General features: G+C 34.2%; 1 protein-coding gene across 6 annotated transcripts in view; it reads right to left on the bottom strand.

The window, feature by feature from the left end:
- LOC129757752 (protein eva-1) overlaps window positions 1–14,084 on the bottom strand; it is a 672,047-nt gene that overhangs the window by 15,522 nt on the left and 642,441 nt on the right. For all 6 annotated transcript variants that reach the window (XM_055755046.1, XM_055755051.1, XM_055755047.1 and 3 more), the window contains one exon: window positions 2,163–2,349. In XM_055755046.1, the coding sequence (XP_055611021.1) occupies window positions 2,163–2,349 (187 nt within the window). The remainder of the gene's footprint in view (window positions 1–2,162; window positions 2,350–14,084) is intronic.

Genomic DNA, 14,084 nt, shown 5'->3' with positions numbered 1-14,084 from the left:
ATATCATGGGCAGTTTTATTGTGTTACCTAGTAATGATTTGTACCTTCTACGCAAATCGAAAAGTAAACAACCATCCGATAGGCTCCATAGATCGTTCGAAACTGATACATATCAGCTGTGATTTTAGTAGGTTAAAAATCTTCATGGAAAGCAATCACTATCGAGACGCTAGACGCTGATTGTCTGCGTCCTTCTTTACCACATCTTGTTTTTTGAAGTAAAGCATAGCTCGGTGAAAATGAGTGATTTTAGGATCATTGGGTGAAAATAGGCGGGTAGAATTTATCAAGAAGCATTATCGTCCCATACCAAATTTTGGTTCAGCACGGGCCAACTACTTTATGAAGTGATAGATACAGAAAGAGTTGAATTTACCACCACAAATAAGAAGGTCAAACGTGGTTCGCCCCACAAGCGGAAAACTTGATGTGGTTATACTTTAAACACCGATTGATATTATTCGGTGAGCAATACAACTAATTTACTTTCACGTGACGTTTCCCATTTTCAGACTTAAAAGGTGCACTTACTTAGTGCAACTAAGTAAGCTGAAGATTCCTTTTAATGTGAAATAAGGCGCTGAATCCTAAAATAAAATTCCAAAACATCGATCATCTGAACTTCATTTTTGCGGATGATCAACATTATTGTTGATATTAGTGATGTTGAAGAAAAATCTGATTTTCTATGGACCATAAAGGTTAATTCAAAGCCAAGATTCCAAGTGGTTATTTATCAAAATCAGTTGTAAATTTAAGAAATAATGGCTATTTTACTAAAACAGTAATATTTGCATTTTTTAATCATTTGAATCTAAATAATGGAAGAATTAAACATGATAAATTTCACTCGATCCAAGCTATCTAGTGAAATTTGTCATTCTTCCATTATTCAGATTCAAATGATTCAAAAATGCAAATATTACTGTTTAGTAAAGTAGCCTTAAGATCTTCAATTTTCAACCGATTTTGATAAATAACCACTTGAAATTTTTAAATTGAATTGCCATTTATGATCCATGGAAAACCATATTTTTCTTATGTCACCATCCTGAAACTGTCGATTAAACTAATTTTTTCCTTTAGAATTGCATTTTTTTTATTATTTTTTCTAACACAACATCACTAATATCAACAATGTTGTGGATCATACTCAAAAATGAAGTTCAGATGGTCGATAGAAAGTTTATTCATCTTCAATGTACAAAAAAGAAATTTCAAATTAATGTTATGCAGTCCGAGATATTTGAATATAAGTACAAGTACTTTTTTTGATTTTTTCAAAATTTAATACATATTTGGAGCATAACTCAATAACTGTTCTACTGATATTTTTTTTTGAATTTTATTTCCGGATTCAGCGTCCAACTTTATACTAAAAATTTCGGTCAGTCGATTAAGTTCACGATTTTTTTTAACCCTTCATTCCATGATTTTTTTTTTTATTTTTCCTTAAAAATCAATTAAAACAGCTGAAAATGATGGGTATGTCAAGAAAAAAAATTCAAATAAAATACAAATTTTCATTGTTTTCATACGTTAATTGTTGAAAATTTTTTACTTTATAAAACGAAGGGGTAAGTTTTGTAAACTAGTGGTATTGCTTTAAAATATTTCAATTCCAATTTGTTCGCATAAGTATTACCGAAAAGGACTCGTGATAATATTCCCTCACGACCAATGAATTTTATTATTGAATATACCTGAAGCTTAGTGTTTTTTCTTTGGATCTCTGAAATGTTTTTTTTTTTAAATCTACGAATTCTTTAACGATTCACCAATTTTCAAAGAAAAAAAAATCGAGATTTTCCTCCAATAATTGCATTTCATAATAACGGTTCGATCGTTTTGGTAGGTTGATTCCTACGCTGGCAAATTATCCGGTAATTGCAGTGTGGCACGAGAAGGAAATCACACAGTTCATTGGACCAGAAATTCAACAGTATCGCTAGCTATGTAGGTATAAGTAGGTAGATATGTTTGTAGGTTGATAGGAAGAAGAAACGCCAATCCAACAACTGCATTTGACTGATTGGAGTTCTCCTGGAGAGCAGTTCGTTCGTTTATTCGTATGGAAAGCAGCGAGTGGCCAGACGACCACTACGTAGCAGAAACTATCGGTCAAAAAGGTAAGGATTTGGTTTGACATCATGGTGACTCACCTATGCTCTGGCTGAGTTGCGAGGGAATGATATTAATTGGACCGCTCAGATATCCGGTGGGCGGACCGGATCCCATCATCGTTCCCATCGAACAAGGCGGCACCAGCATCGTGGTTGAGGTATGTGATATATTAGATGGTCCCAGATTCCCGTACGGTCCCGGCGAGGGCGTGTATGGTCCGTAGCTCTGTGCGATGGCGAATGGAAAATGGAAATTACTTTAAAAACAGGATTTCCGACAGACATTTGTAGGCAATGAAAGCAGACGTTGTCGTCGACGTCGTTATGTGGATTCCCATGCACACAGGTGCGCCAGACGCGAGCACTATGATAAGGTGTGGCTGGCGTAGGGCTACCAACTGTATGCGAAGAAGCTAAATCAGTGAATGAAATTGATAGCGAACAGAGTTATATTTTCATTGATTTTCTGTATGGTTTTATGATTTCATTATATGAACTACACTGAGTGAAAGCTGAATATGTACCTAACACCAAGCTATTTTTGCTTTTTGTTTCATTTATGGTTTATAATTACCTCGGTGTCTACGGAGTTATTATGAATAGTATGGACTTATTGTAATGTCCATATTACTAGACAAAAACTTCATCCAAACATCGTTGTAGAACGTACTGGTACTGGACTTATGTAAGTGAAAGTCTTTTTTTTATAAAATCGCGTGTTCACAATATATTTTTTATCATTAATTCTTCAAACATACAGTACCGTTCATAATTCCATAGAAATGGGAAGAAAGCGCGCTGTCACTTATTTTTTTTACTCTGGCGATATTTTTTGTTCGAATATATAGATCAACTAAAGCTTAGTTCGTTTAGAATTGGAGCAGTTATCAGTGTGAGTATCTTGATAACCATTCGTTTGATCGAAAAACTTTTTGATAAAGAAATCAAGGTAATCTTATGGTTATTTATGAGAAAATTTGAAAAAAAAATTGTCGTTTTTTTAAGAAATAGTTTTATTATATTTTATTTTATCATTCGGCGTTCACTTTTTCAGTTATGATATTGATCAGATTTTTTATCATACTTTATCATATTTATGGTTTAGATGTCTGCATTCTTCTTCTTCAATTTCCGTTACTGTTTTGACTAATACTTCGTATTTGACAGAAACTATAGACAATTTGTGACACTAAAACACGTTTTACTGGAATATCAGCCGGCAAAATCAGACAAAAACATTCATAGTACAATGATCATAAAACTCAATTAAAAGTAAAATCGATTAGTTGAGATCGTAGGTTGCGGAGTTTTCAAACAAGGCTACTCTTTTAAGACTTTTGTAAAATCGAAATCCAAAGTTTTGGTCAGGAAAATTTTGTTTTATTTCCATAGGAGCTGAGTCTTGCAAATCATGATATTTTTCCTAAAAAAAAGCAAATATAAACTTTACTTTGAGAGGGACCTTATCAGAAGCCATATCTGCAGAATTCAATTGCCGTAGCTTGTGAAACATTGTTAACATGTTTTTTTCACAAATTTTGTCACTTATCAAAACTAATCTGTCGCATTGGCTCAATACCGGCTACACAGCTTACGAGCTCTGAAATTAGCAAAAAAAAATCGCTTTAGGTTTAGTTTGCATTACTGATCGTTGGACATTAGGGTAAGTGAGCCCTATTTTGGCATGGTCCTTTTCTTGGCATGCCAACATATCTTTTCATGTTTTTCAGGTCCAAATTGAGCTTTAAAAAGTTTGAATATATTTTCATTGCGAAGAGAATAATTTGTTCCAAATCTGTGCATACCGAATTTTTTGATAGTTTGTACTTTAATAAAGAAGTTAATTTTTTTCAATCTGCATCCGAGGAAATTATGTTGGAAATCACCGTATGAAAATCAGATGAACTCACCTTTCTAGTGCAACTGTTAAATTCACATGCGCTTTCAAACGCGTACATTCATTTGAAAAATTTGCAATAAATACTCATGCTTACAGTTAAACTCGGCAAAAAATCAAAAATACTAGAAAGACTAAAGAGTGAATATTTATTTAGGTTTTGAATAAAAATTTAAAACTTATTTTGTTCCTTTTCTTGGCATGCAATTTCAATCGAAATACACCACCAGTGTTGGAAGCTGGGAAAAATACATGTTCATTAGAGAAGTATTTTTGGGCTGATGTTTTCTCTAAAACTTCATTTAAAACTACGCACAAATGTTTTCATACTAATTGGGTTGTATGATAAGACCGTTGCTATCAACTTAAGCTTCGAAATAAGTTGGAGAACATAAGTGATTCGACTAACTAAAAGTCATATCCCAGCATTTTGAATGCAAAAATCGCTATTTGGGAACCATGAATCGAAGGTACATTGGTATGCGTGCGAACAGCATTTGCATTGCAGTCTGCCGAGCAAAAGCCACGTGGTCTCCTACAGAACACAGTGGTTCGAAATATTGAAAAAAACTAAGTTAAATTAAGCATCTCACAAGACTTAATATGTTTTTCTTATCTAAAAATTGTTAGATCGATGGCAATTGATGACTTTAGTATATAAAATACATGATTAATTGAGTTTTGGATATATATACCTACTCAGATTTAATTTTTTGGAATTTTGTTCTAATTTTTTTCATGGAAACAGAAGTTGGAAGTTCAGGAAAATATCGTTTGCTTTCCAATTATTCCTTAAAATGTTGGATGTGAGTCGAATTAAAAAAATGTTTTAGCAAGGTTTACATTCTAACATCTATTTGGCGTGTCAAACCACTGCGCAACACCCCGGGCATTCGAGATGGCTCTTGCTAGAAGCTCATAATCTCAGCTCACAAATTCAAAAGGGCAAAATTTTTAAATACCATTCAAGGAATTTTTCAATTTCTTACTTTATGAAGCCAAACTCCACAATATGAAGACAGTTGTTTGGTAGTGAAAATAACCCTATGTGTCGCAATCGCATTGCGGAATTTCTGGACTTCCGACTTTTTGAAATGAAAGCTTATTTTGTGCTTCCCTTTCAACCAAATTTCATCAATGTTTTCAAAAGCCTTTTTGTTGTATGAGTGGCGCCCGGTGTTCCATCGTCGCATAGAACTTTACGCTCAGCTGACGTCATTCTGTCAGTGGTCTTATATTAAGAATAGCCAACGATTCTGTTAACTGTCAATTGAGCATTGTTGGTAAAGATCTATTGCACTTTGCTGGTGGTCAAGAATCGGATCATCGAAACGGCAAACAATTAGTACGGCGGCCAAGTAATTGGAGCACCGCAGTGAGTATTTTGCATGCATTTTACTCACATTAATGAAAATTCCATAGAGAAAACATATTTTTGTTGAACTCTTAGCAAGTTAGCAAGTAAATTCTTCAAAGCATGTTATATGGTGCACTCAACAGGAAGGTAGGAATGTCGAAAAAAGGGTAAACCATGCCTTAGGTGCCAAGGTCGGGTACATTTACCCTACTTCTAGCCACTCAGAGACAAATTTTCAGAAAAATTCAGCGATCTACCGTGAGTTTTTGAATTTTGAATTTTGAATTTTGTTGCATCATTTTGATTTTACGTGATTCTCGAAGTAATTCAGAGTTTATCAAGGACGTTCTAGTAGTAACTACTTTTCTTCCACATAACAGATTAATGATTTCACGTAAAATCTAAGTAGATGATTTCAATTCCGATCTTTGCATTATTTCTCATATGTGTTTTTTTTTCTTTTTTGATAGGAGTTTAACCCGTTAAGGTCATTCTTCCTCGTTCTCATATGTGTGGTAGAAAATTCTTATTAAACAATGGAATTGTCGACAGGCAGCTGATTTTGTTGGCCGTTGTATCTGATGACAAACGGAACTGTTTAACTTTGACCAACTAATTTGAAGATTTGACCAACTAAATAATCCTCCCCGGAAGAGGAGCTCTGTATTGACAAGAAGAATTTTATCGGGTTTTCATCCGATTCAGATTTGTCATTTTGGTAAGTTATAATGAATGATGCTTAATTCTAATGGATTATTTTTTGTTTTTTTTTTTTATTTTGGTAGCAACAGCTCTAGATGCAAGTATCCTTCCGTAGCTAGTGAAAATCTCTCATTCTTTGGTGAAGCTGTCAGCATAATCAAACAACAATTTACGAAACAACGGACAAGGCAAAAAATCATTCAAATAAATAATTTTTCATTTATGCATACTTTCCCATTTGTGCAGGATTTCAAAAAGCGAGCTGCGTTGCAAGAACTTAAAAAGTTTAAGTGTTTTATTATTAAATAAAGTGTAGTGTTATCGAAATAATGTTCAATGGTTGTGGAAATAAAGTATATTTACAGAAAAAAAACTTTGTTAAATTATCACCATTATAAAAAAAAATAACAAAATTAAAAAAAAGGAAAAAACATCCTAATTTTCATTCCAATACTAAAAACATTCTCCATAGCTTTCATAAACATACTTTTTCAAAATTCAGATGTTCTAGAAAAATGTGATAAACAGATAAACAATGCCGTTTTCACAACAAATGTTATTTTTCGAGTTACTTAACATTGTTTGAAAAAGTTAACAAAATATGATCAGAAGATCTTTTTGAATAACTTTAATATGCTTCTCACGTGTAATAAAAATATTTATTCCAATATGTCAATGGTAAGAGTGTAATTTGAACTTCATTATGCCATATTTTCAAAGCAATAGTAAACTCTCAATTTTTTAAGAAGAGGTTTTCCAAAATGTATGTTGTGGGTATAATTGATCACTAGTGTCCAAAAAGATTTATTTGTCTTCTGAATGGATCGTGATCACTGGTTATCATTAAACTACTTATATATGTCCAAAAAATAATGTTTATCAAGTTATTATCTGTCAAATATGACTAGAAATACTGTATTCATCTAAAAACTAGAAAATTGCGCCTTCAAGTATGCAATGACTATAGGGTAGTAGACAAACTTTTAGAGTTCTCTTTGTCTGATACTTACAAACTGTGAAATGAGAACTAATGTAGCAAAAAATAGTCTACGGACCATTTATCTTTGTTTTTTTCTAGATTTTTGCCTAGGGTCAGGGCACCCTAAATTAAGGATCAAGTTTCCTTTAGTAAAGGGGTCAAGTATCCTTTATCTAAAAAAAATGTCACAATTTTTTTAGTCTCACGAAAATGCTTCTAGTTCATTGACGAGTTCATGTATCGTTCTAACTTTTGGAGCAGATAAGCTTGAAACTATACGCTGTAAGATAATGAGACGGCGAGTTGCTAGATTTTCCAAAAAAGATAAGATGAAAAGGGAAAAGTTAATAAAGTATCCTCATTCTCCCCTAAAATTTAGACCAGTAGTGTATATAAAAGACTAATAAAGTAATGATAAAAGGTCTTTTTTCTAGTTTTAAATGACCACTTTATTTTGTTGATGGAAAAATGAATGAATTCATCCAAAAATGTTCGTTCAAAATTATCCCGTATCTTGAAAAATGTTAGGTAGATATGAAAGTCAATGTTAAGTTACCAATCATATGCAAATTGTTTTAAAATATTTTTTGTAAGTATACGAGCTTTGAACTAAATTTTTGTAAAAAATACATATAATTGTTGATTCGAGTAATGTTTACAGCTCAACGCTCACATAAAATATCGCCTGAGTTTAGGAGATTTTGGGGTGATCGAGGCACTAAACGGTGTACATAATTTGGATCGACAACACACCTGATTTAACACCTGATTCAATGTATTCTATTTTGTTCTCATTTGTAACATCGGTTTTCAATTATCTTGTGTAAATGTTGGGATATTTAAGACAATTGAAGCTGTCGTGAGCTCAGCGCTAAGTAGTATACCTATACACCACACGATTCAGCGACAAATTTTACACAGTATCACTTGGGTTTAGTTATTACATTTTACGATTATTTCAACAAAATTTAAAGTAAAAATTTGATTTATTTAAAGGGAAGATGGGCCTTTACAGCAATATTTAGTCTTCCTGGACAAAAAGTGACACCACAAAGTTGAGGAAAACTGAATTTACTAAAATATGATTATTCATTATCTAACATAACTACTTTTCATTTGGTTCGTTTCCATTCCTCTAACAATTCTCTGAGGTTCAGGGTCTGGCCATCATTTTTTTAAAACATCTCTACTGAACAATGGTTTGCTAATAAAAAAAATCGAAGTTCTTAAAAATTTGATCAAGAAATTTTTGGTTATCAATACACGTTACGTTTACAAAGATGGCAAGCAATGACTTGTCTTTATTAAGGAATGATACTATCAATAATAATGTTAGCGATCACTCTCAAGTAATAACGACCCTCAAACTGCCATCCAACAAGCGTAAAGTTGTCCTACATAAAAACATAATTGATCACTCAACATTGAATCGTTTGTTCTCAGATTATCTTAAGAGCATAGAACGTGTTGAAGACGCCGAAAGTTGTCTTCTAGAAATTACTTCTGTTTATAATAGATTGGTATTGGAATGTACAAGAAAGATATCCCGAGAAATGAAAATTAAAGAGAAGCCTTGCCCTTGGATGTCATTCGATCTTTGTGCTTTAATCAAAATAAAATACAACTATCTTAAACGCTTAAAACGCCACCCAAATGATTCACACCTAAAGGATATGCTAAAGCATATTTCTAATAAGGTTGACAAATGTAAAAAGAAGAGCAAACTATCATATTATGAAAGTCTACTTAACGAAACGACCAATAATAAAGTGTGGCAAAACATTAATAAAATCTTGGGGAAAAATAAAACATACACTCAAACAATTCTAAAAGTAGAGAAGTAGAGGTCCTTGAGAAAAACGACGAAGTTTGCGAAGCGTTCAACAAACATTTTTCTAATATCGGTAATGTTCTTGCAAAGGATATTCCCAGAGAGCAAGATTCTGATCCGTTGGCCTTTACTAATCGTGTCTCCAACTCTATTTTTTTACACCCGGGAACGCAAAATGAAGTTATTTTGATAATAAATTCACTAAAAAATAAAAAATGTTGCGGTCATGACAAGATTTCTACCTCTCTAATTAAAGATAACTGTAATGATTTCGCTACAATTCTTTATTTATTTATTTGTTTATTTATTTATTTAATCCATCGGACTGAAAGTCTAAATGGATGTGATGGGAAAAGCACTAGGCAAAAAACCCATCTAAGAAGATAACATAAACGATATAACAGTTATCAGGAGACAAAACTAGCACTAATGGATTAACAAAATAGAAGCTAACTTAAAAACGCTGTACAAAACAAAAATTAACTTAGCATTGTAGCTCGTAAGCGGTTCACAAATGTATCACTGGACAAATTAAAATCAAATTCACTATATACATCATTGAATACTGCACACATGGCACGAATAGGCTCGTTCTGACCATAAACCGTTCGATGAAAACCAAGCCGAAGAAATTCTCGCGTTCTCAGTTGTCTAGGTACCACGTTGAAATCAATTTTTCAAGGATGTTTGGTGCATCGATAGCACCGAGCAGCAACTTTCCAACAAACGCCGCCTTCAGGAATTCACGTCGGTTCGCGAGGCTGTCCAGTTTAAACCAGGAGCATCGTTACAGGTACGTAGGAGATTCTCCTAAAACTGGCCAGGGGAAAATCCGAAGTGCTGAGCGGGTAAATTTCGATTGCACGGATTCGATTCTCCTGATCCAGGTATCGTGGCTGGGGCACCAGACGACAGCCGCTGATTCAAGGTGCGAGCGCACTAAAGCACAATAAAGAGTTCGTAGGCAACGTAGATTTGTGAATTCCTTGGTGGTTCGCAGCATAAATCCCAAATTTCTGTTTGCTTTTGCTGCAACATGATTCAATTGGTTTTCAAAAGTTATTTTGGAATCCAGAAGCACACCTAAGTCCTTCACAACGGAAACTCGTTCAAGTGCGGTATCATGAAGAGTGTAATTCCAAGTCAGAGGATTCCTTTTCCGTGTAAAGCTTATCACGTTACATTTCGCCACACTGACCGTTAAGCAATTCAAATTACACCACTTAAGAAATTTACTCAACATTTGCTGCAATTCTAAGCAGTCGCTGTAGCTTTCGATTTTCCGATCAATTTTCAGGTCATCAGCATACAACATTCTACACCCCGACGGAAGAGCGTATGTTCTGTCGTTGTAGTAGGTGCAAAATAGAAGAGGTCCGATGTTGCTTCCTTGTGGTACTCCTGAGTTATTCTGGAACACATGGGACTCGGCATTTCCGAGACGGACAGTAAGAGAACGATTCGTCAAGAACGATTCAAACCAGAGAATGAGTCCTTCTTCGAGTCCGAGATGTCGTAGTTTTGCGAGGAGCAAACGATGGTCAATACGATCAAAGGCAGCCTTAAGATCAGTATACACTGTGTCAACTTGACCACCTTTTTCCATAGTGCGAATGCAGAATGAAGTGAACTCCAACAAGTTTGTGTTCGTCGAACGTCCCGGGTAAAACCCGTGTTGATCGACAGAAATGTACGACTTAGCGGCATTAAAAAGTCTCTGTGACACCAGGATTTCCATCACCTTAGAACAGGCACAGAGGGAAGTGATTCCCCTGTAATTCGTTATGTCGTGCTTATTACTTTTCTTGTGAACCGGGAACATAAACGACTTCTTCCAAGAACTTGGAAATTTACCAGTGCGAATGGACAGGTTGAAGATAGCTGACAGTGGCTTCAACATAGCCTCAACACAATTTTTCAAAATATTAGACGGAATTCCATCAGGTCCTACAGCTGAAGACGGTTTTAGCTTTGATATCGCTGCTTTAACTTCATCCTCCGAGAAAATAATTCCCGTTAGATTGAGCATGTTGCAAGGAACGTACCGCAGGGCTCTTGCGATTTTAGTAGACGAGGCATGCGAAGTACTGAAAACGCTGGCGAAATGTTCAGCAAAAAGATTACACGTCTGTTCCAAACTAGACGATTTATGCTCGCCTAAAAACATCTCCGATGGGAACCCGGTTTCCTTTCGCTTCTCGTTGACAAAAGACCAAAAACGTTTCGGGTTGTGCTTCAACATAATTTCCGATTTCCACTTTAAGCGTTTTTAACAAAGTGTTCGAAAAAATGTTAATCAACAGAATCAATAAATTTTTGGAGGAGAACAACCTCATTTATAATCTACAATATGGATTTAGAGCAGGGTCTACCACCTTAATAGCAACCTGTGAATTAATGGACACAATCATAGAAAATATTGACTCGAAAAAACTTGTAGGAGACTTGTTTCTAGATCTGAAGAAGGCGTTTGATACTTTGAACCACGATATTCTGTTGCGTAAACTTGAATTTTATGGGATTAGGGGAGTTGTGAATGATGTCTTTCGTAGTTACTTAACAGGTAGGAAACAATACGTTTCTATTGGTAACACTTATAGTTCACTAAGAGATATGGACACTGGAGTCCCTCAAGGGAGTAATATTGGCCCTTTGCTTTTCTTACTTTATGTGAACGATGTACAAAAACTTCCTCTACATGGTGTTCCAAGGCTTTTTGCAGATGACACTGCACTTTTTTATCCAGCAAACAGTCCCTTGCATATCGTTAGTCAAATTGAAGATGATCTTAAAGTTCTCTTGAAATATTTCAATGCAAATTTGCTTACCTTAAATTCCTCAAAAACAAAATATATGATAATACATTCTTCACGAAAAATCGTCCCTTCTCACGGAGATCCAGTAGTCGTTAACAATGTTATTGAGAAAGTGACAAATTTTAAATATCTTGGGCTTCTAATAGATGAAACCTTATCTTGGAAAAATCATATCATGCATTTGGAGAGTAAGATCTCTTCCCTTTGTGGAATTCTCTGGCGGATTAAGCAATTCGTACCGCGTCAAATTTTATTTAAATTTTATTACGCCTTTATACATTCTCTATTCAATTACTTGATTGCGCTGTGGGGACGCGCCTCGATATCACTTCTAACACGCCTTCAAACATTGCAAAATCGTTGCTTGAAAATTATATTTAGCCTTCCGTTATTGTTTCCAACTAACCCGCTTTATTCTAATATATCCCATAATATTTTACCCCTTTTTAAAATGTGTGATTTGCAAACCCTTCTTTTTGTATTTGATAATATACATTCCACAACGAATAGGAACATAAATTTCACAATCGGAGAACGACTGCACAATACTCGTCAATCGCGTCATCTTCAACGAAGCATATCAACAACCAATCTTGGTCAATGTAGAATTTCCTTCATTGGGCCTACGAAATACAACACATTGCCTAATGAGTTAAAAAATATAAACAATCGACTTGCCTTTAAATCCAAATTGAAACACTATCTCAAAGGAATTAATGTTCGATAACTATCAAACATCATATCAGTAGGGGAGAATGAGGATACTTGATCCCTGGGGATACTTGATTCCTTAGCTATATCTCGAAACTGGAATGTCTTTCAAAGATCAAATGTTCTAGAAAAATGTGCCAAAATGAGCAAAATAACAATGCTTGTAGTTTAAAAAATTTTAACAAAATAATTGTTTGAGTAATTGAACTTTGTTTGGAAAATTTCACAAAACGTAACTTGAAGATCTTTTTTCATCACTTTAAAATGTTCCTTACATGGAAAAATTATAACCGAAATATTTGTTCTAATATATCAATCGTTCGAGCGTAATATGAACTTCATAATACCATATTTTCAAAGCAATGGAAAACTCTCAACTTTTTTCAGAATAAGTTTTCTAAAATGTTGATCATGGGTACAATTGATCCCCTAGATTTGGGTACAATTGATCCCCCTTCCAAACGGCATATTCTTCTTCTGAATTGATCGTTATGATTGCTTATTACGAAATTACTAATATTTATCTAAAAACTAATATTTATCAAACAATTGTCTGAAGAAAAGAGCAAAAATAATTAATTTTCTCTTAATTATAAAAAATAGCGCCTTTAAGTATGCAATGATATTAGCGTTTAGACAAAGTTATAGAATTTTCTTCTTATGTCTGCTATAAATTGTGAAATGAGAACAAACATGACCAAAATAGTCAAATAACATTCTACCTTGGGGTTTTGTTTGATTTTTATACAATGATTAGGGCTTCCTGAATAAAAAATCAAGTCTCCTTCATAGGGGATCAAGTCTCCCCTAACTTCAGAAAAATCGCAATTTTTTTACTCCCACGAAAATGCTTCTAGTTCATCAACGGGTTCAAGTATCGTTCTTATTTTTGGAGCATAGAAACTTGAAGTTACAAGCTGTCAGAAAATGTCAAAGACGGCGAGTTGCTATTTTTTTCCAAAAAGATATGGTGAAAATAAAAAAAAGGGGATCAAGTATCCCCACTCTCCCCTAATCCTAATTTTCTTTTTTACCTTATTTTTTTTAAATTTAACTTTAAGACAGCCTTAGTTTAATGTTAGTATAGCCTTATTTTAAGTTAATCATAATCTAGTAAATTTTTGTTTTTTTCTTTGAATCTCTTAAAAAGATATTTTTCCACTGAGATTCACATCGTTAATATAGTATTTATTTTCGTCCATTCTTTCGCATCTAGCTTACATGAAAAAAATTGGTTCCCAGCATGAGTAGAGTTTTGTTCGCGTTTGTTATTGTTTTTGTGCTGTCGACATGCTGGGAACAGAAGCGTCCATTTCCAGCGGGCTCAAATGAGTTTCTTGGTGTGGGGGAGTGTGGCGGGCAATTTCAAGGTAATAATAATAAAAAAAAAAAAAAGATAAAAAAAAGTACGTTCAACGCGGAGTGATTTACCAAAAAAAAAGCTTGAACAATCTGTTTAGAACAAATTGTAGAATCTTGTTTTTGGAAGACAATGATTATGTTCCTACGTAAGGACACGCAAAACCAGAGTTTTTGTTTCGATTATAGTCGTTTTACCATCTTTATGGCATTCGCGACTTTATCAACGGTGCAGTTGGCGGATCGTTATTGAAAAACTTATCCGGTAGGGGAACATGCCCTATTATGCGCCACATAAGCGAATCGCTG

The sequence above is a fragment of the Uranotaenia lowii genome, chromosome 3, assembly GCF_029784155.1.
Source record: "Uranotaenia lowii strain MFRU-FL chromosome 3, ASM2978415v1, whole genome shotgun sequence".
Taxonomy (NCBI): Eukaryota; Metazoa; Arthropoda; class Insecta; order Diptera; family Culicidae; genus Uranotaenia; species Uranotaenia lowii.
The sequence above is the reverse complement of the archived record's forward strand: the minus strand, read 5'-3'. Positions and strand labels throughout refer to the sequence as shown.